The following is a 26,083-nucleotide window of genomic DNA, read 5'->3' on the forward strand; positions in this document are numbered from 1 at the left end:
GCTCGTTAAACATCTGTTAGTTCCTTGGAACAGATTATATCTGATAAGCTCAAAAGGGGCTTAGCCCAGATGCTGTTGGTGAAGGCGAAGGCCTAACAAGCATTTCGCAGGTCTTGATGGGGCCTGGGCAGTGGCGGGGGGATGCACCACCACAATCCAGTCCATGACTAAACTCAACTTCTCTGGGCCTCTACAGGATGAAATAGGGCTGTGGGTGTGGGGACAAGCCCAGGACCCCCCAAGTGAAATGAGGCCCCACTAGTAGGTCAGGGCAGGTTTGGGGGCTGGTGAGGACCCCTGCCCAGCTGGCACTGCAGGGCAGAGTGGGGTGTCTGCATGTGACACACCTCCAGAGTCCCCCCCCTCCCCCATGTCCCCTGACTGACTGGGGGCTTCCATGTACTCCTTGCCCTGCATGTGGCCCCACACAATCCCTTCTACGAGCACCCAGGACCCCTCGTGTGTCTTCACCTCTGAGTGGGGGCCTGAGATTCACACTCCCACGCATCCCCTTGGTCCCATGTGTGTCACTATGCCTTCACGGGAGGCCCCTGTCTGTGTTCCCTTTGGCCCCAGGCAGCGCTATAACCCCCTTACACTAGGGCTTCCCTCGCTTGGATTCTTGCATGAGTTCCCCCGGAGCCCATGGCCCCGCGTGTGTCCCGGTGACCCGCAGAGCGCTCCCCTTACAGTCCCGCGTGTGTCCCGGCGACCCGCAGAGCGCTCCCCTTACAGTCCCACGTGTGTCCCGGACCCCCGCGTGTGTCCCGGCGACCCGCAGAGCGCTCCCCGCTGCAGTCCCGCGTGTGTCCCGGACCCCGCGATTCGCGGTCCGCCCGCCTGCGTGACGCCCCCAGCCCGGCGGCGCCCAATGGGCAGCAGCGGGGGCGGGCGCTGCCGTTCGAATAAGAGCGGCCGCGGCCCAGACCTTGTCGGCTCCGGTCTGGTACTCGACCATCAGTACGACTGCAGCCCCGGCGACCCCGGTGACGCCGAGGACGCCGAAGACGGACACGATCCTCAGCCACGGTACGAGGAAAGCTGAGGTCACCTGCGGGGAGGGGGCGGGCCCCGGCGGTTCCCTCGGCGGGGGCTCGGGGCCGCAGCGCTCAGCGAGGCTTTGCCACAGGCAGGCAAGGCGCGAAACCCTCGGGCCGGCGGGGCACGCCTGTGGCACAGCCTCCGTCTCCGGCCAAGCTCAGCGACGTCCTCCTCCCTAAGGACGGGGGTGGGTCCCGGCCGGAGCGTTGGGGCTCGGGCGTGTGATCCTTCGTTTCCCGGGTCTTGGCTAAGTCCGAGCCCTCGCCAGCGGCATTCGGCGGCCGCGTTCCTCGCGGGTTCCTCTGCTGCCCCCAGCGCCGGTTTGAAAGAACCCTCTCCTTGTGCCCTTCCTGTGCCGTGCTCGGGGCAGCCCCATCCTGCGGCCCCGAGCCTCCTCAGGCAGCCCAGACACTGCGGGGATGACTTCCGAGAGTTTCCGGAACAGCAGCGAGGGGTGAGCGTTCCTTCCTCGCCCGACCCCTGCCAGGTCCAGTTTGCGGCCCGTAGGGTCCGGTTCTCGTTGAATCCATGGCCGCGGGGTGTGTGCGTATCGGGGGGAATTTTTCAGGGGTCAGCTGGGATGTGACTCCAGTGAGGTTAGAGGGAGACGTAGCATCGGGGGGCATTCTTTGCCGAGCCCCCGGCTTTTCCTGAGCTGCGCTGGGGCCGGGAGCGGGTCTGTGCCGGCCCCAGCAGTTCTCCGTCACCCGGGGCCGGGGCAGGGTGATGGCAGTGAGCGCGTCCATGGCCAGGGTCGGACGATTCCCCTTCCCCATGGCGCGGCGCCGGAGGTTTCTGTGCTGTGCGCCTTTAACGAGCGCGGCCCCGGCGCGGTGACGTGGGGTGGCCCAGGGCCAGGAAGGGGAACCGCCGCCTGCCAGCCCCGCCGAAGAGAAGCTCAACAACTTTTCTTTTGTGCGTGGCCGCTGGCTCCCTGATCCTCCCCGGCTTGCCAGCGCTCATGGCGGATTAACCCCAGCTCGCCGACGACGGCCGCGCGGCCCCGGTAAGGCCCCAACAAAGACTTTCTGCCTCTTCCTTGTTTTGTTTTCCACGGGGCTGGCGCGGAGGAGGGGAGGCGGGGGAGGCGAAGCTCAGCTTGCCCAGCTCCGCCGCCCCGCCGCAGCGTAGGGCTCCCGGCCCGGCGCTTCGCGAGCGCCCGAGGTGCGGGTCCCCGGGGCCGCGGGTGGCCGCGTCGGGCTCGCCAACATCCGGGCGCTCGGGTCGGCGGCTGCTCTCTCCCTCCGCCCCGCGCTAGCTGCGGGCCCGTCCGTGCGCGGGGGCTGCCGTGGGTCGCTTACCCCGCCTGGGTGCTTCCCGCAGCCGAACCCCTGGCCTGGGACAGCCCGGAGCCCGCGGGTGCGTCCCCCCGGCACGTTGGCACTTCGGGAGCTCCGGAGCGCGGGCTTGCGTAACGCCGTGCTGTGACCGGAGCGGCGGAGGGGAAAGCGGGGAAGGACAATGCCGCCGCGGCCGCCGCCACCTCCGGGGCTCGTTCCCCGGTCCCCAACGCCCTCCTGCAGCTGCTCTCTTCGGGGATGCGGCTGGAAGGCGCTCACGGCTGCTGGCGGGCTCCCCAACCACTTCCCGCCTGCCATCACGAATGGCACGTCCTCACGGAGGGTCATGGCGTTTTCTCAGATGTTCAGGGTGGCCAGTGTCACCAGTGACGAGCCAGGCTGTGACCGCGGCAGGAGCAGGTAGCCCAGTCCGTCCGGATCTCATGCCAGGCACCAGCGTGTCTGCAGACTGGTTCCAGTAAAACCCAGCTCGACGGTGGTGGAGCACGGTTTTCTCCGAGGGTCTGCATCCAGTGCTGCACGAGTGCTTTGCCCGCTGCTTTTGGGTGGATTTTTAGGGAGAGGTCCTGGCTGTGTCACCGGGTGGAGGGACAGTAGGTGCTGAGTGACCCAGCCATGGGACAAGGAGCTGGGTTTTAGCCAAATTGGAGGGAGGACCTGTCCTGCTGAGGATCCTATGCTTCCCAGCTGGACTGACAGCAGTGGGAGCTCCGTAGTCCCCAAAGCCACCATGACTGGTTGGCTGTGCTGTGCTGAGCAGCTGCAGATCCCTACCAGGCCCCTGGCCCATCATGGCGGGGGTGTCCAGATGCAATACAGGGTAAGGAGCCCCCTCCTCATCTGGGTGACTTTTTGGCTCCCAGCAGTCCCCTCCCCTGGAAGACTACCAGGGTGGCACTGGAGCATGGAGGCAAAGGTCACTGTGAAGGGGACCTGGCAGTGATCCCAGATCACGTCAGGGCAGCTCATCCCTGCTCCCACCCAGTGCAGCGATGCCCAGCGAGCTCCCTGTGCCCCCAGCAGGTGGTTCTTTCACCAGCAGCAGTGGGAAGGGGAGCTGGCAGCGCTTCAATGGCTTGGCCACTGCCTTGCCAGGCAAGAAGTGTTAGTGACATTTGGAGGTGAGAAGGGAGGGAAGGAGGCACGGCAGGAGGATGAGGAGCCCGAGCAGCAGTTTTCCGTTGACCCCTTGTCAGGATCCTAATTTGTGGGAGTAGACCTGGCTGCCGCTCAGCATTGCTCCCCACTCTGCCTGTGGGGAAGCAGGAGGATGCTGGCTGCTCCTGCACAGCTGGCCAGATGCAGGGGCATGTCCTCCCTTGGTGGGCACAAATGCCTGGTGCTGGGTGCGTAATTAATTTACCTTTTTTATCACCCCCCCCCCCTTTGTTGGTGTCTTTAGGTCTAGGCAGTGACCTGGCAGGCTGGCCACAATGTCTCTTCACGGTGCAAGAGTTGCTGCTCTCCTTGCTTGGGTAAGTCCCCCCTCCTTTGCTGGAGCTCACTGCATAGGTGGGATGTGCTGCTGGCAGCATCAGGGCACAATGCTTGGGCTGGTCACGGGAGGGATTGTGGCTGGGGCAGGTCCTAGGGTAGCCCAGTTCCCACTGGTCCCGGGCAGGTGGGTGTTTGCAGGAGAAACCTTGCTCACCGTTCCTGTTGAGTAACCAGAAATGCTGGAATGGCTTGGTCTGGTCATGGAAACTGCCTGGGAGATGGAGCTGAACCTGAAGCAGGCAGCAGCTGTACTATAAAGGGGTTGTTGTGTCTGTCTCACAAAGCACTGCTAAGTCCAAGCAAAGAATCATAGAATGGTTTAGGTTGGAAGGGACTTTTAAGCTCATTCAGCTGGAATCCCCTGCCATGGGCAGAGACACCTCCCACTAGACCAGGTTGCTCCAAACCCCATCCAAACCTGGCCTTGACCACATCCAGGGATGGGGCAAGCACGGCTTTTCTGGACAACCTGTGCGAGGGCCTCACCACCTTCACAGGGAAAATTTCTTCCCAATATCCCATCTAACCCTGCCCTCTGTCAGTGGGAAGCCATTCCCTCTTGGTCTGTCACTCCAGGCCTTTGTCCAAAGTCCCTCTCCAGCTCTCTTAGAGTCCCTTTAGGTGCTGGCAGGTGCTCTAAAGTCTCCTTGGAGCCTTCTCCTCTCCAGGCTGAACACCCCCACCTCTTCTAGCCTGGCTCTAGAGCAGAGGGGCTCCAGCAGCCTGATAAATGGGACCTGTGCCAAACTCACAGATGTGGAGCTGTGGGGCTCATGTTCATCTGTTCCCTGGGCAGGGGTGGTTGGAAGGGGTGTTTTTACTCTCACACCCAGAGGAATCTTACTGTCCCCTGCCAGGACTGGAGGTGGTGGGTGGCACAGCACAGTGTTGTCTTGGCTTCTGCCTTCTGACTGTCCCACCCCATTTCTAGGTGAACAGCACAAAGGTTTGTCCCGATCCCCTCAAGGATCTGTCCCAGCTCCAGGACTGTCGTGTCTTCATCAGAATTATCCACAAAATGTGAGTATGGGTAGCTGTGTGCACATTTCAAATGACCCAGCTAGGTCTGGGCTGCCTCCTGGAGCCATGGCCTTGGCCCCCAGGAGCTAAGGGGCTCTTTTCTTGAGCAGGGTGGGAGTGGGGGTCTTGGGGTGTTCATTCATTCCTCCTCTGGCATATGAGATGCTGTGATCTCCATCTCCTGTGTGCCACTCCACAGCTGGGGTCTGCCTGCAAGAGCCCTGGGCAGAGCTATTTGGTCCCACAGAGCTGCCCAGGGAGTGTTTTGGTCAGAGTTCCTGTCGTTTCAGACTTGTTATCACATCTGGCACTAACATCTAGGTTTGCTCCTGGCATTGAAGAAAAGACCTGAGTGCTGCTGCCAGTGGCACAGGGGTTCCTGCAGCTGCACAGGAGATTATTCATTTCCGTTGATGCTGCTCTGATGAGGGAACAGCCCAGCAAGTTTTCCTGAGTGGCAGCCTTGGGATCCTGAGGAAGCCTTGTATCTGGAAAGCAGTGTAAAGAATGACAGTTTCTGCCTCATGAAGTGCTTCTGTTGCCTGTGGATGTCAGGCTCCTGCTGAGAATAGTGTGGTTAGGATGGAGCCTGTTTGCTCCATCCTGGGACCTGAGGTGGATGGGCAGGGATGGGAGGAATGCCTCCTTCAGAAATTGCATTCGTTGCCTGGGAGCAAGGGGCAACTAAAACCTACAGACCATAATGGCCATCAGAGGTAGGATGAAGCCTGGTGGTTAAGGAGCTGGCAAAACAAATTGAGAGGGTGTGAGGCTGCCATGCATTGCTTTTGAACCCTTCCGGTGGGAGGCTCACTGGGAGCCCGTCTGCTATAATTACCTCCTGCGCGGGGTAAGAAGAGCCTGCTTGGAGCAGGGATCTGCTTGCAGTGGGTGGGGAGGAAGGAGCTGCCTGCACCACAGATATATTTAGTCAGACCTGGTTAATCTCCTGGGTCTGTGCTCCAGCTCGGATTAGTAGGGATCCCGGTGGCGTGTGCTCTCTAAGGAGGCCTAGCCATTGCTTGATAAAGTGGGGTGGCAGCAGGGCAGCCACCACAGCAGCTGGCTGAGCTGCGGAGCTCCCGGTGGCACCAGGGGAAGTCCGTGAGGAGGGGCAAATCCTCGTGGCAGCCCCTGTCCCGGGCCAGGTTCCTGGTGTTGGCACCTTGGGAGTAAGTGCCAGTACTGAAGCAGTGCTGGTCAAGCATGATTGGTGTGGGGTTTCAGCATGCTGTTTCTGGGCTGCAGTTGGATTCAATGATCATTGTGGGTCCCTTCCAACTCAGGATATTCCGTGAACTGGCACCTGCTCAGGAAGAGTGTAGTTGCAAATAAGTGCAAGAGGAAGCTTCAGCCTCCCCAAAGTCCAGGAAGAAAAGCCTGAGGCTCCATGTATGGACTGGCCCCTGTGGTGCCTCCTGGCTGGTGGGGCCACCACAAGCTCCCTGTGCTGTGCTGGATGCCAGGGCTGGCAGGCAGAGGAGGAAGCAGTGCCGGGGGGGCGTTGGCTGCCCAGCTCCAGCTGCTTTCCCAGCAGGGAGATTCCAGGGCATTCCGCTCCCATGCATGGCACGGCCGCCCCTGGCTCTTCTGCCCCTGGTGCGGGGGTGGAAGGCAGAGCAGTGCCCCAGAGCCAGCCCCAGGCTCAGTGAACCCTGTTGCACAAAACTTGGCATTGGTCTAATCCCTCCAGTAAGAGTTAACGCAAACCCTGCACTCTTCCAGCCACGGGAGCAAGGAGGGGGAGTCTGTGCTGGACCAGCCGCTGCCAGAGAGGATCTCCTTCATCCATGGTTTCCTGCAGAGTAAGACTCTCCGCTGGTGCTGGGGAAAGCAACTGCCCCTTCAGTGCTCCTGACCCCTGAGGGGGTCTGCTCTGCTGTCTGCAGCTTCCCCCTCCACAAAGTGACCCCGCCATGCTGCATCGGCAGCTTTGTGAGATGCCAGCAGCTTTCCTGCAGCAGCCTGTGGGAGGGAAAGCTTCCTGATGGGAAACTTCCAGATGGAAATCCTTGCCAGAGCCTGGGTTCAGAGCAAAGGAGGTCCTGGGTGTGAAGGGCAGGGTGCCAGTGGCTGCTCTGGTGATGCTGTCTTGGAGCAGTTTTCTTAGTTGGGTACCTGGACTCAAGCTGTTAAAATCCCAGTGGAAAACCTTTACCCAAGCAGAAATCCTGGGAGGGGAAATGGGAAGTACCTCACACTCTTGCTCAGCCTTTCCTGGGGGCAAGAAACCATATCCCACCTCATATCCCACCCTCCAGAGATGGAACTCTCTGTTTGTGCTGATGTTGGAGGGGAGATGCCAAGTTGGGGAGGCTCGGATTTAGGGTGGAGTTCAAGGGAGTTCTATAGAAGTCGGTCAGAGTTAATTGCCAAGGCTGACCACTGGGATCTCAGCCTATCCTGCCCCATGTCCCTTCTCCTTGGGGATGCATTACAGTGCCCTCCTGGCCATGAGTGTCACATCAGGGGAGGCAGTGTGCCCAGTGGCACCTGTATGATTAGGAATTCTTCATGTTGCAGAGCTCTGCAGACACAAATTGGCTGCAGAGAACCTGGTCTCTGCACAGAAACTCCTGGATGGAGAGGAGCTGGCACTGGCCAAGGTAACTACGTGGCGTGTTTTAGTCCCAGCCGGCACCAATGTGCTTATGACTGGCCTGGGGTCAGTGGTGCTTTTCCTGCCTTGCTCAGGTGGCTGTGCTGCTCCTGTATCACACCTCTATGAGCTGCAAGAACCCTGGGGACTGGAATGAATTTGACTACAAGACCCAGGTAATCCCTTTGGGGTTCCTCGTCTGGATCTGGGGTGCAGGGGGAAGCAGCAGTGCCTTTGAGGGGAGGTGGTCCGAGACTTGCCCTCCTGGATCCCATTGAAAAAGTGTGGAGTGGGCACTGTGGTGCTCTCTGGTTTTGGGCTATCAAAAGCTTGTGGCAGCAAGTGTGGGCACCGGCACAGGCAGGCAGGGAGCTGCCCACTGCCTCACGCCTGCTGTGGTTGCTGCCTTGTGACCTGCAGAAGAGCTGCTAACTCTGCAGCTCCTCCCAACACAGGCTGAACTGGCATCGATCCTCAAATTTGTGCTGGATAACGAGGAGTGCCTGAATGAGAATCTGGAGCCATTTCTGCAGAAGAAAGGTGAGTGCTGGGCCCTGGCTTTTCCTCCTGTTTGTGCTGCTGTACCTGCCCAGCTATAAAGGCAGCTGCACCACCTGGATGCCCTCAGCTACAAGACAGCACCCTGTAAACTCCAAGAGCAGGGCTGCCTTAGAACTGCTGGCTCTTCCTATTCAGCAGTACCTCAGCCTTTCCCTGGAGGAGTGGAGCAGGTAGGATGCTGACGGTCTTGCGGTAGCAGAGTGCTTGGGGAAGGGCTGTGGAGCTGGAGGGATGGGGATGTAGGGCAGGTTTATGGCTTCCTCAGTTGGGCTGTTCCACCCCTACTGGGATTTGTGGTTCCCATGCCCCTGAGATTTCAGCTGCTCAGCCCCTCAGATATTAAAGATCCCAGCCTTTTTCTCCCTTTTTATTTCCAGCAGAGCCATCCTCGTCCAGTATGTCCAGCAGCAGCTTTGAGGAGCATTCCCCACTGTCCCCTCTCCCACACAAGCGAGAGGTGCATTTCCTGGAGCTGCAGAGGATCTCCTCCTTCCGCAGCACCAAGTACGTCCCCTGCCTCCTGGCTGCCAGGGGGAGTGAGGAAAGGGGGGAGTGGATAGGGTGGCTTTTGGGACCCGCAGATGTAGCCAGGCTGCATGCTGACTCCCGGAATACCCTGTTCTGCCTTGGTGCTGTCCTGCTGTACATTGCTCTGGTGTGATGTGGATGGTGGGGGTGAGCTTTGGCTCTAGCTCCTTTTAGAATCATGGAATCATTCAGGTGGGAAAAATCCTCTGAGACCATTGAGTCCAGCTGTCCCCCTGGCACTGCCAAGGCCACCACTAAACCATGTCTCCAAAAACCATCTACATGGTTTTTAAATCCCTCTAAGCATGGGAACTCCACCACTGCCCTGGGTAGCCTATGCCATAGCTGGACAACCCTTTCAGGGAAGGAATTTTCCCAATATCCAACCTAAACCTCCCCTGGAAAAGCCTGAGACCATTTCTTCTTGTCCTGTCCCTTGTTACCTGGGAAAAGAGACCAACACTCACCTGGCCCTATCCTCCTTTCAAGGAGTTGTAGAGAGTGATAAGGTCCCCCCTGAGCCTTTTCTCCAGTCTGAGGTCCCTCAGCTCCCTCAGCTGCTCCTCATCAGACTCATGTTCCAGACCCTTCCCCACCTCTGTTGCCCTTCTCTGGACACACTCCAGTACCTCAGTGTCTTTCTTGTGAGGGGTCCAAGACTGAACCCAGGTTTGGAGGTGCCTCAGTGCCCAGCACAGGCGGGAAGTCACTGCTTTAACCCTGCTGGGTCACTGCGAGGATGCCCTTGGCCACCTGGGCATGCTGGTGGTGGTTTTTGCACAGCACTTAGAGGCTGGCATTAGTACAGTCAAGAGGAGGAGCATGGCTCAAGTGATTGGCATCAAAGTTTTTCCTGCGAACCTGATGCCAAAATGATTTTTGCTTTTATATTTTCTTCATATATATTCGTAGCTCTGTAGACTATTATTGTATAGTTATATAGTTCCTAACTGTCTCCAGTATTTTTCCTGCCCCCATAGACAGAAAGGCAAAACACATTCCAAAGACCCTCTCCTAATCTTAATTCTTCTGGGAACCAAGGACAAGCCACCCTCCCAAGACACATTCCCGTAAACAACTGGCAAAAGGGGGGCTCCAGAAGAGGGTTGAACCAGAAGGGGGAGGAACTGATGCCTTAAAAATCTAGGAATAAAACAACACACATACAAGACAATTTTAATATAGGAGGTAATATAAAAGCTGGTCTTTAATTGGAGGCCTCCAGGGGCAAATATGGAAAAAATGGTTTTTAAGGCATCAGTTCCTTGGGGAGCCAGGCAGGAGAACCTGCCCCAGAGATGGGGGTAGCAGAGTGGTCTGGCTGCATGGGGCCTGCACTAGCTCAGGATAATCCAGCTCTGTGCCTCCCTCCAGCCTGCCCAGCACTCCATCTTCGCCCATGGGAGACATCATGCAGACCCCCCAGTTTCAGCTGCGGCGGCTGAAGGAGCAGCTGGTTTTTGAGAGAGAGAACCGGGAAGAGCTGGAGGTGGAGATGGCGGAGAATCACAAGCTCATCATGGAGAAGGGTGAGTCGCAAGCAGGATGTCCTGGGGTGCAGGTGTCTGTGGGGCACACATCTCAATAGCCAGAGATCTGCTGGGATGAACCACACTTGTCATAGAGATATGATGGAACTCCATTTATTCTATTGTCAGACCCGTAGTTATACCCTAATTCCCCAAGCACGCATAAGCAAGCTCCATACTATTGGATTACAGCTACTGTTCACATGGCCTTTAATAGCAAGCGATTGGTTACAGATTAATATGCACGCGACCTAACTAACATAAGTTTTTATCTTTCTATGGTCAGCATCCCCCTCTGCAACATCCTGTCGGCTTGCCACATCAGCATTGCTCCTCTCTTTTTTTCCCTAGTCAAGGACAGTTCACTAATATAGCTTGGATTGTGCACGTACACATGTCCCTGTTCACTCAGCCATTTCTCTACAATTCCCCCTTTTTCTTCTTGCACAAGCCAAGCTCGATGAACAACTTTCTCTAAAGCTTTCCGTATGCACGCAAAAACACAACAAATTATTATTGCTACAATTTCTAGTGTAGCTAGCAGACGTAATCCTTCTTGAACCAGGTTTCCTAACCACCCTGTCAGACCAAGCGAGGACAGCCACTCAGAGAAGCTGTCTGTATGGATCTGTATCTTTTGAAAAGCATCCTGCAGTTCTGAGAGCTGTCGATGGATACTCTGGGAATGGTCTGACAGGTTCATACAACACATACCTTCAAACTCTTTGCAACCATAGCCGTGAGCTAGCAATAAAAAATCAATTGCAGCTCGATTTTGCAGCATGCCTAATGCTATCTACATCAGTTAAAAGCTCATTTAATATATGGGAAGTCCTATTAAATTCCTTTTCTGACCAACAGGCCAACTTTTTCAGATTGTTATAGCCATGAGCTGCAGCACCCCCTGGGTTAAAAATAGCCAATGGTATAAATGCACTCAAACTCATAATATTTACCTTATCATTACAGTCTTTATCAAACATGGAAACACTACGCTGGTATCTATTTCGCATCCTATTTTTCCAACTTTCTGATGCCGTAATGTTTTTCCATGCTCGTATAGAAGGGGCAAACATAGTTAGCTTTCCCGGGCAGCAAGGACCCCCAACTGGACTATGCAGAATCCCATTCCATGCTCTATCTCCGCATATCAAAAACACTCCAGGAGGTAAAACCTTTCCTCCGGTTGTGTCAGTAGACTCAGCTCCTCCCAACGTGGCCGGCACGTTCCAGCCTCCAATGGAGCGTCCTGATACATTCTGTTTCCGTGCAAAGGAGGCATATTGCATTGGAGGCACCACATTGGAACAGTTGGTCCATGGTGTTACGTTAACAAGCGTACTGGGAAAGAGGGACCCATAAAGCTGTAGCTCTTGAAGAGGCAAGGTTGCATTTTTTGTTAAATTGGCGATAATACGGGTTTGCTGCAAGGAGTGCTGGTAACTAGACCAACAACCTAAGCACTCGCCCCGGTTTCTTTTGCTTTGCATTTGTTGCTCCACTTCCTCATTGATTTTCCCTATATCTGTCACCCATTTTTGAAACGTGCCCTCGAGTGAGATCCATGGCACGCCAATTAGACATGTGGGAAATGGATCTGCTGCCGACCCCATGGCCAGACAGAAATCTGTCTGGTTCGCCTGGTGAGCCCATGTTACCCACATGTTTTCTCTTTCTGACACTGAAGTTATCACAGCTTTACTCAGGGTGAAAGTACTTGAGAGGAGGAGCCACATGTAGGGCACCATGCCTGGGTTACAGTGGTCTTTTTACTCACTTGCAGACGACTGATGGCTTCCTTCCCTGCCCACACTTCCAAGCTTAGTGAAAACTCGTGTGGATCCCTGAATGAGCTAACTCTAATCCATTGTGGTGGAATTCCGAGCACGATAGACGCACACTGCCTAAAACTTCTTGTCTCAGGCACTTGATAACATTCTCGGCATAAAGTACCTCGCTCATCTACATTCCAAGTTCCCCTAATAAGCTCTTCCCCACAGCCCCCACAGCACAAGCGCAAGCACAAGCTATTATACCAGCATAAACAATTTCTGCGGCAATTAGCATGCACACTCGGTGACTGTTCCCAGACTCCGAGTGGTCGTCCAAATGTGAGGTTGTCAGCCACCAAGCGAAGGTTCACTTCCCAAAGGTTGGGAACATCTGCTGTACGTGCCACGTCCTGGCTCAAAGTCGGGAGGTGGAGCAGAGGGCTCGACTCGAGCCCATTCCTGTAGTTGCAGGGCCGTCTGGGCCACACCCTTTCGGGACTCGGTGGGACCCTGTTGTGGCTCGTGCTTCTGATGGAGCTTCTCTTCCATAGAAGACAGAGCACAATCAAAGTGTTGTTTCATTTGATTCATTGCCTCTTCTACTTGACGAGCCCATCTTTCCAATGCTTGTGGGTTCACACAAGATCCTGGGGGATGAGCACGTAGCTCATTTGTCACCTCTGTCATTGGTATGTCATCATCTGGCAGAGGAACAGTCTGTGGCTCCGGCTGAAAAGCAGTCTGTGGCTCCGGCAGGGAAACAGTCTGTGGCAGAGAAACAGGCTGTGGTCCGGGATGGATCTCTGCGGAGGGGGCGGGCCAGCAGGGTAGAGGCGCGGCTGACAAGAAGGACTGCCCGCTGCCCCGCCCATTGCCTGGCCGACTGTAACTTCCGCGTTTGCCTTCAGTTTGCTCTGAGGCACGGTGGTGGTAACTTCCTCTTTTGGCTCTGATTGCAAGAGCTCTTTCTCCTGCTCCCGCAGGAGCTCACTGACAGTCTCAAAGTGCTTCTCTGCTTTCTGCCCTTTTATCGCGCTCGGGCTTTTAAACAGTCCACTCAGCCCTCTGAGCTGCGTAGTTCGGGCAGGAGTGACAACCCCAGCAGTGTTGCAATTTCCTCCACCGCAGCCGCAGCTACTTTTGATTCGGCTTGCATATTTTTCAAGGCATTTATAACAGTTCTCCAGGTGGGCCCTAAGTTTGTCATTTCTTTCCCTTTTCACTGGATAGTACAGTCCCAGAGGTGATCCCCTACTTCACTCGGCTGCATCAAAGAGGAGGGGGGGACTCGCAAATGTCCATACTCCCGCGCCCATAAAACGAGCTTATTTAGATCCTTTTCCTTGACCTCCTCCCCTTGCTTAGCAAAGATACTGAGGAGTAATTTCTGTCCTGCCGCAAACTCTAAATCCATGCTAGCAGGGTATGACGGAGGGAAGGTAGCGACCCTTCTTACCGGCCTGACCGACATCCTTTGACTCGTGGTCGACACTCTCCACCTGCAGTATCTCTGTCGCTCGTCATCGTCACCCTCCTTTTGGTGATCGGCGAGTGTATCTTCCTCGAAGGAACTGTCCCTGGTTGGGCGCCAGAAATAGCCAAAGATCTGCCGGGCTGAACCACACTTCTCATAGAGATATGATGGAACTCCATTTATTCTATTGTCAGACCCATAGTTATACCCTAATTCCCCAAGCACGCATAAGCAAGCTCCATACTATTGGGTTACAGCTACTGTTCACATGGCCTTTAATAGCAAGCGATTGGTTACAGATTAATATGCATGCGACCTAACTAACATAAGTTTTTATCTTTCTATGGTCAGCATCCCCCTCCCCAACAGCCTGTTGCTTGCCACATCAGCATTGCTCCTCTCTTTTTTCCCTAGTCAAGGACAGTTCACTAATATAGCTTGGATTGTGCACGTACACATATCCCTGTTCACTCAGCCATTTCTCTACACATCTCTCCTTGTTTCTCTGACTTTTCTGTTTTGACCCCACCACAACTCGGCTCAGGCATGGTCCATCCTGCCAGGCCTCAAGTGAGACTCCAGGTTCCTCCTTCCCTCTCGTATTCCCTTATATATCCTGGGCAACAAAAGCCATGACTGAAGCAACACCTATGCTGAGCAGCACCACTGGTAGCCTGGCTCTTGGATCTCCTGGTGCAGGTTTCTGTGCAGAAATGCTGTTGTGGGGGCTTCAGGTGGCATACAAAGTTGGTAACAAGCCCTTTCTTGCCCACTTCCCCAGATGCTCAGATCACCATGATGCAGCAGCGGATCGATCGCCTGGTTAAGCTCAACGAGAAGCAAGCTGAAGACCAGCTGGAGCCCAAAGAAATGGAGGAGCTGAGGGAGAAGAATGAGAGGTAGTCCTCCAGGAACATCCTCTCCTTCCTGCTAGGCGGGACCTTGTCACTCTCACATCCCCAGACCCCATGTTGTCTGTCTCTTCCCTAGCAGTACATGAAACGGGAGAAAGCAAACCTTCTTTTTGTTCCTCTGCTGCTGTGCCCTGGGGAGAAGACAGCAGGCACAGAATCAAAAAAGGGTCTGGGTCAGAAGGGACCTTAAAGCTCATTCAGCTGGAACGCCCTGCCATGGGCAGGGACACCTTCCACTAGACCAGGTTGCTCCAAGCCCCATCCAGCCTGGCCTTGAACCCTCCCGGGGCAGCCACAGCTTCTCTGGACAACCTGTGCCAGGGCCTCACCACCCTCAGAGGGAAGAATTTCTTCCCAATATCCCATCTAACCCTGCCCTCTGTCAGTGGGAAGCCATTCCCTCTTGGTCTGTCACTCCAGACTCTTGTCCAAAATCTCCAGCTCTCTTAGAGCCCCTTTAGGTGCTGGCAGGGGCTCTGAGGTGTCCCTCAAGCCTTCTCTACTTCAGGCTGAACACCCCCAAGTCTCTCCCAGCCTGTGTCCAGAGCAGAGGGGCTCCAGCAGCCCTTGGAGCGTCTCCTCTGGACTTACTCCAGCAGCTCCACTTCCTTCTGATACTGGGGACAGTATCAGAAGTAGCTGCTGGAGGCAGCTCTGCAGGTGGGGTCCCATTAGAGATAAGCAGAGGGGCAGAATCCCCTCCTCCCTTGCTGCCCATGCTGTGGGATCAGCCCAGGACATGGCTGTGCCACCATCGTGCTGCCCATGCCCTCAGGGCAGTTATGGCCTGCAGCCCATTTTTATTGCAGTGGGCAGGGATCCAGTCCCAAACCACGCAGCCTGTTCTAACAGCCCACTCTTAACCCAAATCCTGCATGGGAGCAGCTATTCCTATTATGTGAAAAGGGTATGCTGTCCATGTGGCTCTCACCTGCCCTGGAAAAGGGGAAGCTTTCAGGGTGATCCTGGAACTCCTGACTCCAGCCCCGTTCCCAGGCCTTCACTTTGATCCTATGTACTGGGCTTCGTCACACACTTGAAATCACCTGTCACACTGTGTCCTGGTGTTTGCCCTGGCCCTGTGCCATTGTTTACTCAGGAAAGGCATCCCAATCGCCACTGGAAGTGTCGTGTCTTTTTTGTCCTTTCCTCACATATGTCCCTTTGCAGGGGTGTGGCTGGAGTCCCACAGCTGCCTCTGCCCTCAGTTTGGAGTGGTTTGGCTTCTGCAAAGCACAAACATTGCTTATCTCTTCTCTGCTTTGCCACCTGTTGGGACCCAGTTTTAGAGCTGGGCTGATGGTAGAGTCACAGCAAGGCATGGAGATCCCTTGGAACCTTTAGTTTCCCTGGCAATATCTAGCATCACTGATTCCAGGTGATATCCTTGCCTGCCTCCAGGATGCACCCTCTCCTTAACCACCTCCTTTCCCACAGCCTGGTGGGGCGCCTGCACGAGGCCTTCAGGCAATGCCAGGACCTGAAGACTGAAAAAGCACAGATGGACCGAAAAATCAACAAGCTCTCAGAGGAAAATGGGGATCTTTCCTTCAAGGTATGGGGTCCAGTGTCCTCTCCGTGTCCCCACAGCCCAGATGGTTGTGATGGAACCCGGGGGGGAGGATTTGATGGCAGTGCCGAATGCTGGGATGTTTATGGTTCTGCTAATGCGATCTTTGACCCAGTGACCAAGCCTGCCTTTGGCGCTGGATCCTGATCCAAAGAGGAACTATAGTGGGGGACTGGGGACTGGGTGGAGCTGTCTGCCTGTGGTGAGCACCCAGAACCCAGGACACCCATGTGTGCTGCAGCTCTTGGGAATGGGGAGTAGGCAGAGCCCTGGACAGCAAAGGCACACTCTGACCATCTTCTGGACTGGGGGGGATTTTCATTTGGCAGCTGCGGGAGATCGCCAGCAATATGGTCCAGCTGCAGCGAGCCCTGAATGAGCTCTCGGAGGAGCACAACACTGCCATGGCACAGTCGCAGGAAAAGCAGCGACAACTGGAGAAGGAGCTGCATGCTGCCCTGCAGGATAAGGTCAGGAGGCCCTGGGAGTGGTGGGTGCCCCCGTGTAGCTCCCCCATAGCCCCCCCAGGTGGGGGCCATGCCAACTGCAAGCAGGATGCAGCAGCCAGGAGCTTCCTGCCCATTTGTGCCAACACACGGGGAGAAGCTGTGTAACTGCCAACTCCTGTGGGAAGCCTCTCCCTGTTCCTAGGAAGGGTTCCCCATGGTGGAACAGTTTGCTGACCTTGCAGTGGGGAGAGACAAAGCTGCTGGAAAAGTGTGGTGTCATTACTGACTGGGTGACCATGCCTCTCCTTGCTTGGCTCTTCTGCCTCGCACCGTGCTCAGTCCTGTCTCTGTCCCCAGAAATGCTCAGAAGAGAAAATCGAGATTCTACAGGGAAAGATTTCTCTGCTGGAGGACCAGCTGGCCAAGCTGGAGGAGTGCAGCACCCAGGAGAAGGGAGAAGTCATGGGGGACGTTTTGAAGGTACATTGGGGCTCCTGCAGCAAGAGTTTGAATGGTAAACTACTCCAGCTGGAGAGAGCAGCAGGTGCCAGGAGATGCATGGCAAAGCCATGTGGGGCAGATCCTGCTGCTCTCTGCTGCTGGATAGAGGATGTGGGGCTGAGCACTCTGCAGGGAGCCCCTTTTGGGCTGAATTTGCAAATACTGCTCCCAGGGAGCTGCTGGCTCCCCCAGCCTCCCACATGACTTGGTTGTGAAGGGAGTATCTCCTGTATGGTGAGAAAAAGGTGTTTGGTCCAAGGGAGCAGAGTGGCACAAGGCTGAGGGAAAAGCAAGGTGCGCTGGAGGGGTGATGGGAGGGAAGGCAGGCACTGGGCAGCTCCCGGTGGGATGCAGCACGTGGGGCTCTGGTGAGCATGTGGGCTGCAGCTTGAGTGACACCTGGGGCTGCATGTTTTGTCCCTATAGTAGTCGGACCTTGGCTGGGCAGCAGGCACCCACCAAGTTCCTCTATCACTTCCCAGTGGGACAGGGGAGAGAAAAATAAGATGGAAAAGAACTAGAAGGTTGAGATAAGGCAGTTTACTAAAGCAGAAAAGGAAAAGTGAAAGTTTGTGTGTGCATAAGCAAAGAGAAAAGTTAATCTCTACTTCCTATCAGTGAGTGATGTTCAGACACTTCCTGGGAAGCAGGGCTTCAGCACGTGGAGTGGTCGCTCCAGAAGGCAAACACTAAAATAACGAATGGCCCCTGTTCCTCCTACGTCTCTTAGCTTTTATAGCTGAGCTGACATCATATGGTGTGGAATATCCCTTTAGTTAATTTGGGTCAGTTGGCCACATTGTGTCCCGTCCCAGGATCTTGCCCACTCCCAGACCCCTGATGGGGGGAATGAATAGCCAGAGATCTGCCGGGCTGAACCACACTTCTCATAGAGATATGATGGAACTCCATTTATTCTATTGTCAGACCCATAGTTATACCCTAATTCCCCAAGCACGCATAAGCAAGCTCCATACTATTGGGTTACAGCTACTGTTCACATGGCCTTTAATAGCAAGCGATTGGTTACAGATTAATATGCACGCGACCTAACTAACATAAGTTTTTATCTTTCTATGGTCAGCATCCCCCTCTGCAACATCCTGTTGCTTGCCACATCAGCATTGCTCCTCTCTTTTTTCCCTAGTCAAGGACAGTTCACTAATATAGCTTGGATTGTGCACGTACACATGTCCCTGTTCACTCAGCCATTTCTCTACAGGAATGTTAGAGTTCATTTTCCCTTAGAAGCTCTCACAGTGCTGTGCTTTGCATAGGTAGCAGGAAAGGTGTAGATACCACACCAGTGTTTTGGCTACTGCTGAGCAGCACTATCTCTCTGTCTCAGTCAGACCTAATACAGTCTCCCTGCTCTTCTCTTTGCCAGCTGGAGGAGCTGAAGCAGGAGCTGTCCAGCCTCACCGCCAAAGGAATGCGGCTGGAGGAGGAGAAGCAGCAGCTGGACAGCCTTGTCACCAGTCTCCAGAGCTCCCTCTCTGAGAGCCACCGGGCCCAAGAGAGGCTGAAGCGAGACCTACAGGCACAGGCTGCTGAGGGGCAGGCTGAGCGGCTGGCTGCCCTCAGTGTCCAGCACGAGGAGACCCTGCGGGAAAGGGATGCTGCCCTGCAGCAGCTCCAGCAGGCCAACGCATCCCTGAGCAGCCAGCTGCAGGCTGTGGATGAGGAGAAGGCTGCACTGAGCCACAAGGTCAGCGAACTGGAAGCCCAGATCCTGGAGCTGGGTGCCCAACGGCAGCAGGGAGTGGCAGCAGAGGAACTGAAAGCCCAGCTGCAGGAGCTGGAGGGCAGGCTAAAGGAGAGCCAGCAGAGGCTGGCTGAGAGGGAGAAGCTGGCCCGGGAGAACAGCCGCCTACAGGAGCAGCTGCTCTTCCTGGAGGAATCCCTGCGTAACACTGAGGGTATCTTGGAGGATGAGAAGAGACGGGCAGCTGAGTGCCTGGAGGGCAACCTGGCCAGAATCGCTGAGCTGGAGGCAGAAAGACAACAGCTGGTTCAGGAGCGGGAGTCAGCTCTGCTGGAGCGGGGTGAGGAGCTGGCCACACGCCAGGTGCTGGAGGAGAGCCGGGAGCAGCCGCTGGGAGCCTCTCCTGCTGCCCGAGGGGAGGACGAAGAGTGCAGGCGGCTGAAGGAGGAAATGCAGGCGCTGAGCCGGGAGCATGGCCGGGCCTGCCAGCAGCTGCAGGCTGAGCAGGAGAAGGTGGCTGCGCTGGAGGCCCAGGCGGAGCGGCTGGCTGGCCTCCAGGCTGACCTGTCCAGCGCTCAGTCATGGGCGAAGGAGAAGGAGACTGAGGAGCAGAAGCTGAGGGCTGAGATTTCTTCCCTGCAGGAGAAGATGGCTGTGGCAGAGCAAACAGCAGCCCAGCGCGTGGCCAAGCTGGAGGCGGATGCCCGGAGAGCTGCTGAGGCACTGGAGGGAGTCTCCCAGCAGCTCTCCCAGGAGAAGCTCAAATCCAAGGAGCTGGAAGGCACCATGGAGCAGCTGCAGATTGCAGAGAAGGAGCTGGTGTCCCTCCGCTCTGCCGTGCAGGAGAAGGAGAGCTGGAAGGAGCAAGTGTCCCAGTGCATCCAGGAGATGGAGAGGAAGAACAGCCTGATCAGCAGCCTGGAGCATGAGGTCTCCATCCTCCATCGCCAGGTGACAGAAAAGGAAGGGGAGAGCAAGGAGCTGAAACGCCTGATCCTGGCTGAGTCGGAGAAGAGCAAGAAGCTGGAGGAGAGGCTGCGGGTGCTGCAGACAGAGATGGCCACCGCAGCCTCCCGTGCAGCTGAGAGGTGCTCACTGATGAAGGTGGAGGTGCAGCGGTGCCAGGAAGAGATGGAGAAGCAGAGAATGACCATTGAGGCCCTGAAGCGGGATCGCCATTGCCAGAGCGAGCGGGAGGATGAGCTGCGGCAGGAGGCAAAGGTCTGCCAAGACAAGTGCCTACAGAAGGAGCAGCTCCTGGCTGCCCTGCAGCAGGAGCTTGACAGCACTCGGGCTGAGCGTGCCTCCCTGGAAAGCCAGCACCAGCAGGACCTGGAGCAGAGAGCAAAAGCCGTGTCCACACTGCAAGTTGAGCTAGCGCAGGCCAAGCTGGAGGTGGCTGAGGTGCCGTCACTGCGGGAGCAGTTGGCAGAACAGGACCGGGCCATTCAGCGGCTGCAGGCTGAGGCAGCAGAGGCAGGGGCACAGCTGGCAGGGCTGCAGCAGGCCAATGCTCGGCTGGCTGAGGAGAACCAGGGGCTCAGCAAGACTCGGAGCCAGGGGCAGCGGCAGCTTGAGGCGGAACTGGGCCAGGCCAGGGAGCGGCACATGCAGGAGCTGGAGCAGCTGCGGGCAGCATCTGAGGAGCTAGTGAGCAGCAGCAGGCAGGAGGCTAAGGAGGCAGTGCAGAAGCTGGAAACCATGAGTAAGGAATACGAGAGCAGCAAAGCAGCAGCCGTGGAAGAGAGGAAGAAACTCCTTCAAGAGAGGCAAAGACTGACAACTCAGGTAGGGTCCCACACCCAGAAGAGAGGCTGTGGGTGGGGGAGCCCGCCTGGAAAAGGGGTGTGTTTGGCTTTCTGCACACCCCTGAATCCATGTCCTGCTCAGCACAGGGACTGGGGGTGTGGGACACTCCTAGGTGTGAAAGGGACTGTCACACTGAGGTGCTGGAGTGTTTCCAGAGAAGGGCAGCAAAGCTGGGGAATGATCACCAGTCTGATGACCAGCAGCTGAGGGCATGGGGGGGGGTAAGGCACTAAGCCTGGAGAAAAGGAGGCTCAGGGGGGACCTCTCCCCTGAAAGGGTGAAACAGCTCCCTGAAAACAGGGTGCAGCCAGATGGGGGTCTCCCAGGTAACTTGTTCTCCCAGTTAACAAATAACACAACAAGAGGAAATGGTTTCAAGTTATGCCTGGGGAGGCTTAGGTTGGATATTAGGAAAAAATTCCTTCCCTGGAAGGGTTGTCCAGCCAAGGCACAGTCTGCCCAGGGCAGTGGTAGAATCCCTATCCCTGGAGGGATTTAACAGACATGTGGATGTGGCACATGGGGACATGGATTAGTGGTGGTCTTGGCAGTGCTGGGGAAACAGTTGGACTCAATCTCAGAGGGCTTTTGCAACCTAAGTGAGCCTGTGATTCTATGAAAAACAGCCTATGTGCCAGCTGTGTACTCACCTTTACCTTTTATGCTTGCAGGTGGAGCAGCTGGAGATAATCCAGAAGGACCAAACAAAGCAGGTAACACCAAGTGCTGGCTGCTCAGTGACAGTGCACAGCCCTCCTTGTTGCCACTTCCCACTGGAACCACCCTCTCCACTTGTGAACTGGTCACCATATGGACCCAGCCATGGGGCACTTGGCTCCGGGTCTCAGGGCACCTTCACCCCCAGGGGAGGGGGTAGGAATTGGGGTCCCAACCTGTCACCTGCCCCCTCACATTGGTGTCTGCCACTTGGCATGGCTTCTCACATGCCCCATGGCAGCACATGCAGCAAGTGGCTGCCAGGAGCATCCAGGACTCCTCAATGTAGGACTGTCACTCCTGTGATGGCTTCCCCTTCCCCTCCCCCATCCCCTTTAACCAAGGCCCAGCTCTTGGCACAGCTGGTAGGAGCAGCTGTGCTCAGACAGCATGGGCCAGATGTAGCTAGAGCAGCATTGATCTCAGATATGGTAGGAGTTAGCACTTGGGAAACAATGCTGGAAAAGCCCCATTTCCCTGTCTAGTCCCAGCCAGAGTTACCCAGGACTCTGCAGAGGCCTTGTGGCTGTGACCAGGGGCCGGGGCCTCCTCAAGCATCCCCTGGAGCAGGGAGAGCATGGCCAGGCCAGAACTTGCAGCAGCTATCTACCTGTGTCAAGAGTGCTGGGTAACTTGTGGGACTCCAGGCCGCAAGCATTGGGGCACTGGGAACTTACACTGGCTTTGCTTCCAGCACGTGGCTGTTCCTTACACTTGGGTAGTTCCAACCAACCTTGCTGTAAGGACTAACATGGGGTGACTGTCACCTTGCCCTGTCCCAGGATCTTCCTTGGCAGTGGGTGGTGCTGAACAGTCACCGCATGGCAGGAAATTTCCTCATCGTGCCCTAGAGCCAGCTAGAGAGGAGGGGATGTGCTCCTCCGCAGAAAGATTGTAGTTTTGTGCCTGGAGATGGTCTCACCAAGCCATGTTCTTTCAGGTGGAGGAGCTGAGTAAAAAGCTGACTCAGCATGAGAAGGCCACCTGGACCCAGCAGCAGAGAGTTAAGGTAAAAAGGGACCGAAAACCTGGGGGCTGAGCCCTGGAGCTGTTGGAGCTACCACAGGGCTCACCTGGGTTGCCTCTAAGCTGGTCTCTCCCCTGCCCACAGGCACTCGAAGGGGAGCTGCAGGCAGTGGTCACCAGCCATAAGGAGAAGGTGGCAGAGCTGCAGGTGCAGCTAACCCAGAAGGAGCAGGCAGCTGAGTACTACAAAGGGCAGGTATGCTGGGGGCTAGTGTGGCCCCAACTGTCCCTGACACTGCTGGGAAGCTTGACAGGATTCCTCTGCTTGACATCCTAGATGGAGAAGGCAAAAAGTCATTATGATGCCAAGAAGCAGCAGAACCAGGAGCTAGCAGAGAAGCTGAAGGCCATGGAGCACCTGCAGAAAGAGAACACAGAGCTTCAGAGCAAATCAGAGAGGCTGGCCAAGGAGCTACAGCAGAGCATCCTGCAGGCCAAGGAGTCTGAGATGAGCTGCAAGAATCTTACCAGCCAGATCCACAGCCTGGAAGCTCAGGTGGGCATGGCATAGTGGGGCTTTACCCTCCTTGTCCTCGTCTCCATCACCACCTCACTTGGACGATAGATCCATCCATTCCTCCCTGCTTCCCATCCAGGTGGAGGTTGCCAAACAACAGGTGCGGGAACTCGGCAAGTTCCAGGTGATGACTGCCACAGTAAAGGGACAGGAGACTTTCTGTCAGAACGTGGCCGACCAGAGCACTGATAGCCTCGATGAGGCACAGCTGCTTGACTCCACCAGGTACCAGATTGATCTGCTTCCAGCACCCCAAAAATCCATTGTTCCTGATGGCCTGGTAAGCCTTCTGGTGCTACCCTCATCTCCTGTCTCTGCAGGAAGGCTACCAGCTCTCAGTTGGAAGTCTCAGTGGTGCAGTCTGACAGTGAAGAGTCACTGCTGTCTCAGCGGCTGCCCCGGAAGAAGTCGTCCCTGGAGAGTCTCCACTTCACCCCCATCCTCCGTGAGACACCGTCGCAGCTGGAGAGCAGCGCCAACTCCCCGGGTGACTTCTCGCTCAGTTCCGGGTGCAAGACCCGCTCAGCCCGGCGCCGCACTACCATCAACATCACCATGACAGATGTGAGCGGGGGCCCCTGCTGGGGAATGCAGGGATTGGGAGCAGCACTGCACAGGGACCCAGCATGCTGGGAACAGAAAAGCTGAACACGACCTGTCAATGTGCACTGGCAGCCTAAAGTCAAACTGTGTCCTTGGCTGATCCCCAGCACAGTGGCAAACGGGACAAGGTGGGAATTCTGCCCCTCTGCCCCACTCTGGTGGGGCCCCACCTGCAGTGCTGCCTCCAGCTCTGGGACCAACATCAGAAGGACATGGAGCTGCAGGAGCAAGTCCAGAGGAGACCACAGAGATGCTCCAAGGGCTGGAGCCCCTCTGCTCTGGAGACAGGCTAGAAGAGCTGGGGGTGTTCATCCTGGAGATGAGAAGGCTCCCGGGAGACCTTAGACCCCCTGCCAGGGCCTAAAGGGGCTCTAAGAGAGCAGGAGAGGGACTTTGGACAAAGGCCTAGAGTGACAGGACAAGGGGGAATGGCTTCCCACTGACAGAGGGCAGGGTTAGATGGGATATCAGGAAGAAATTCTTGGCTGTGAGGGTGCTGAGGCCCTGGCAGAGGTTGCCCAGAGAAGCTGCGGCTGCCCCATGCCTGGAAGTGTTCAAGGCCAGGTTGGATGGGGCTTGGAGCAACCTGGTCTAGTGGGAGGTGTCCCAGCCAAGGGAAGGGGGGGTGGAAGGAGATGAGCTTTAAGGTCCATTCAGCATAAGCCCATCTGTGATCCCCTCATCTCTGAATTTTTCTCTCCCAGAAACAGGCAGAGTCTGAGGAACTGGTCTGCATCAAGAACATCCCATTGGCTCAGTCCACAAAAACTTCTTCCCCTGCTAAGGGCCATCTGCACTCAGATGCCTCCACCCGTTCCCTCACCAGCTTCCCCTCCCAGGAAACTCCTATGAAGCTGGAAACCTCCTCCCCCGGGAAGATGCCTGGCACTTCAGCACTGTTGGGCTTCCCTGGGTACCGGCCAGTCACCCGTAGCTCCCTGCGCTTGCAGGGGAGCAGCAGCTCCAGCCTCGGTGTGTGTGGGCAGGGTAGGCACTTGGGCTGTGGGGTTCTGCCCTGGCTTGAGGGGTCAACTCTTACCTGGGATCCCCCTCATCCTTCCCTGCTTTGGATTTAGGCCGGAGCACCATGAACCTGGGCACATGCCAGGAAGAGCCGGAGCAGCTGGATGACTGGAACCGCATTGCGGAGCTGCAGCGGCGGAACCAGGCCCGCCCCCCGCACCTGAAGACCAGCTACTCCCTAGAGAGAATGGTAAGGCGGGGGACAGGGAAGTCAGGCAGCTCTTTCTCCAGAACTGAGTTTGGGAGGGGGTCTAGGAATGGACAGTGCCTCTCAGCAACATCCCCACATACCCTCCCCAGCCCTCCACCTCCGTGGGAACCATCACAGATGAGGACGTGAAGATGGGGGACCCAGAAGAGACACTGCGACGTGCCAGCATGCAGCCCTCCCAGATCATCGCCGCCAGCAGCACAGCGGGCGGCCAGTGCAGCACCCAGGCCCCCACCCAGCCGAGCAGCATCACTACCCGGCAGCAGAGGAAGCGCCTCTCGGAGGAGACCCACCAGGGCCCTGACACCCCCCCGGTGAGCTCAGCCCAGCCCCCCATCACAGCACCCTACTGGGGACAACTGCAGGTGTTCCAGGTTTTGAGGGAGCTGCTGTGGCCCTGTGGGTAACACCCCCATGTGCCACATGTTCCCATTGATCCTGGATCCCAGTGCCCAGCATTCCCAGCATCCAGTGGTGTGTCTAGTACTCTTGATGCTCCCAGCACTGGCAAAGAGGCCATTCCAGAGGCAAAGGCCTGAGCCTTCTGTCTTCCCTGGGCACTGCCACCCTCACTCCCATCCCCACCCTGCAGCCCCTCAGTTCCCATTGCTGCCCAGCCCCACAGCAGGGTGACCCCCAGATGACAGTACCAGCTGGTCTCCTGTTTTCCAGTCCAAGAAGCCAACCAGCTGCTTCCCACGGTCCCAGACTGCCCAGGACCGCAGTGAGCAGAGCGGCTCTCAGGTTACTCAAGAGAGCGAGCAGCCAGCCACGCAAGTAAGCTTCAGAGGGAAAAAGAGGGATCAGGAGGGACCCGTCTTGTCCTACCCTGAGCTGATGGTCCTGCCCCTCTTCCACAGGCTCAGAGGCGCCAGTCGATGGCATTCAGCATCCTCAACACCCCCAGGGAGCTGGGGAGGCGCCTGCTGCGCCGGGCAGCCACCCAGAGGAGCACTCCCACACCCTCCACCAGCAGCGGCACCCGCCGCTCATCCCGCATCGCCACTGCCAAGTCTCCCAAGGGCAAGGTAGGTACTGCCTGAGCCCCTGGGCACACTTCTGAGCTCATGCTCACCCCAGTGCCCCCAACCCCTGCCCTGGGTTCACGCAGGCCATGGGGGAAAGGGGGACAGTCCCTGCTGTCCCTGGGGTGCCATGGCAACAGCAGGTCCCAGCATGGGGCCTGGTCATATTCATGGTCCCTAACATCCCCTCTTCACTCCATCCTTTCCAGGCCAGTCGCCAGTCACGCAAGGACAAGCAATCCTGAGGTTTCCCCAGTCCCCACGTTGCTGGCTGGGTCCTGGCCCCCACCTGCATCCCCTCACCTCTCCCAGACCCTCCAGGGCCCAGGAGCACTGAGGGGGTACAGGTGGGGCCATCCATATGACTGCCTTGCATATCCCACTGACAACTGTGGGGGTGCCTGGGCATGGCAGGGCCCCCTTGCCCTTCCTGCACCCACTGTCACCCTAAACCCTCCTGGGACCCAAGGCAAGGGGATGCACAGGGGTTGAGGGCTAGAAACACACGTGGGTGCACCAGGCTGGGGCTGGAGGGACTGAGCTCTCCCCAGGGATCTCCTGCAGCCCCAGTTACAGGGACGAAACTTGGTATCCCTAGGGCCACGCCCCCTCCTCCCTGTGTGTGGGACCCCCCCCCCCACCTGCCCCATCCTCCTGCTCCTCCTGGAGAAGCTGAGGGAACATTTTTAAA

The 26,083-nt window shown here is 56.7% G+C and overlaps 1 protein-coding gene across 5 annotated transcripts; it reads left to right on the forward strand.

Moving 5' to 3' along the window:
• Window positions 1-946: 946 nt before the first annotated feature.
• Window positions 947-26,060, forward strand: NUMA1 (nuclear mitotic apparatus protein 1). 5 transcript variants are annotated; one of them, XM_042031463.1, is made up of 26 exons: window positions 947-1,029; window positions 3,745-3,817; window positions 4,771-4,859; window positions 6,585-6,664; window positions 7,383-7,465; window positions 7,554-7,634; window positions 7,914-7,998; window positions 8,397-8,523; window positions 9,922-10,076; window positions 14,104-14,221; window positions 15,674-15,791; window positions 16,136-16,276; window positions 16,613-16,735; window positions 18,144-20,249; window positions 20,942-20,983; window positions 21,928-21,996; window positions 22,099-22,209; window positions 22,291-22,509; window positions 22,610-22,755; window positions 22,851-23,094; window positions 23,838-24,120; window positions 24,210-24,346; window positions 24,457-24,681; window positions 25,040-25,144; window positions 25,228-25,395; window positions 25,602-26,060. In XM_042031463.1, exons 2-26 carry the CDS (start codon window positions 3,776-3,778, stop codon window positions 25,635-25,637), a joined length of 5,133 nt encoding a protein of 1,710 aa, XP_041887397.1. In that variant the 5' UTR covers window positions 947-1,029; window positions 3,745-3,775; the 3' UTR covers window positions 25,638-26,060. The 5 variants fall into 5 exon arrangements, with proteins under 5 accessions (XP_041887397.1, XP_041887398.1, XP_041887399.1 ...); XM_042031464.1 differs by lacking the exon at window positions 947-1,029 and adding an exon at window positions 1,128-1,495; XM_042031465.1 differs by lacking the exon at window positions 947-1,029 and adding an exon at window positions 1,528-2,047 and having other exon boundaries at window positions 8,400-8,523.
• Window positions 26,061-26,083: the final 23 nt, after the last annotated feature.

The sequence above is a fragment of the Corvus kubaryi genome, unplaced genomic scaffold (assembly GCF_017639235.1).
Source record: "Corvus kubaryi isolate FWS band 111438036 unplaced genomic scaffold, C.kubaryi_AGA036_p1.0 37341, whole genome shotgun sequence".
Taxonomy (NCBI): Eukaryota; Metazoa; Chordata; class Aves; order Passeriformes; family Corvidae; genus Corvus; species Corvus kubaryi.

Excerpts from the sequence above, each read along its gene's own strand:
- NUMA1 (XM_042031463.1), top strand. The coding sequence starts at position 3,776 with ATGTCTCTTCACGGTGCAAGAGTTGCTGCTCTCCTTGCTTGG. Across the intron at positions 14,222-15,673 it reads CTGAGGGAGAAGAATGAGAG|CCTGGTGGGGCGCCTGCACG; the intron begins GTAGTCCTCCAG and ends CCTTTCCCACAG. Across the intron at positions 25,396-25,601 it reads CCAAGTCTCCCAAGGGCAAG|GCCAGTCGCCAGTCACGCAA; the intron begins GTAGGTACTGCC and ends CATCCTTTCCAG.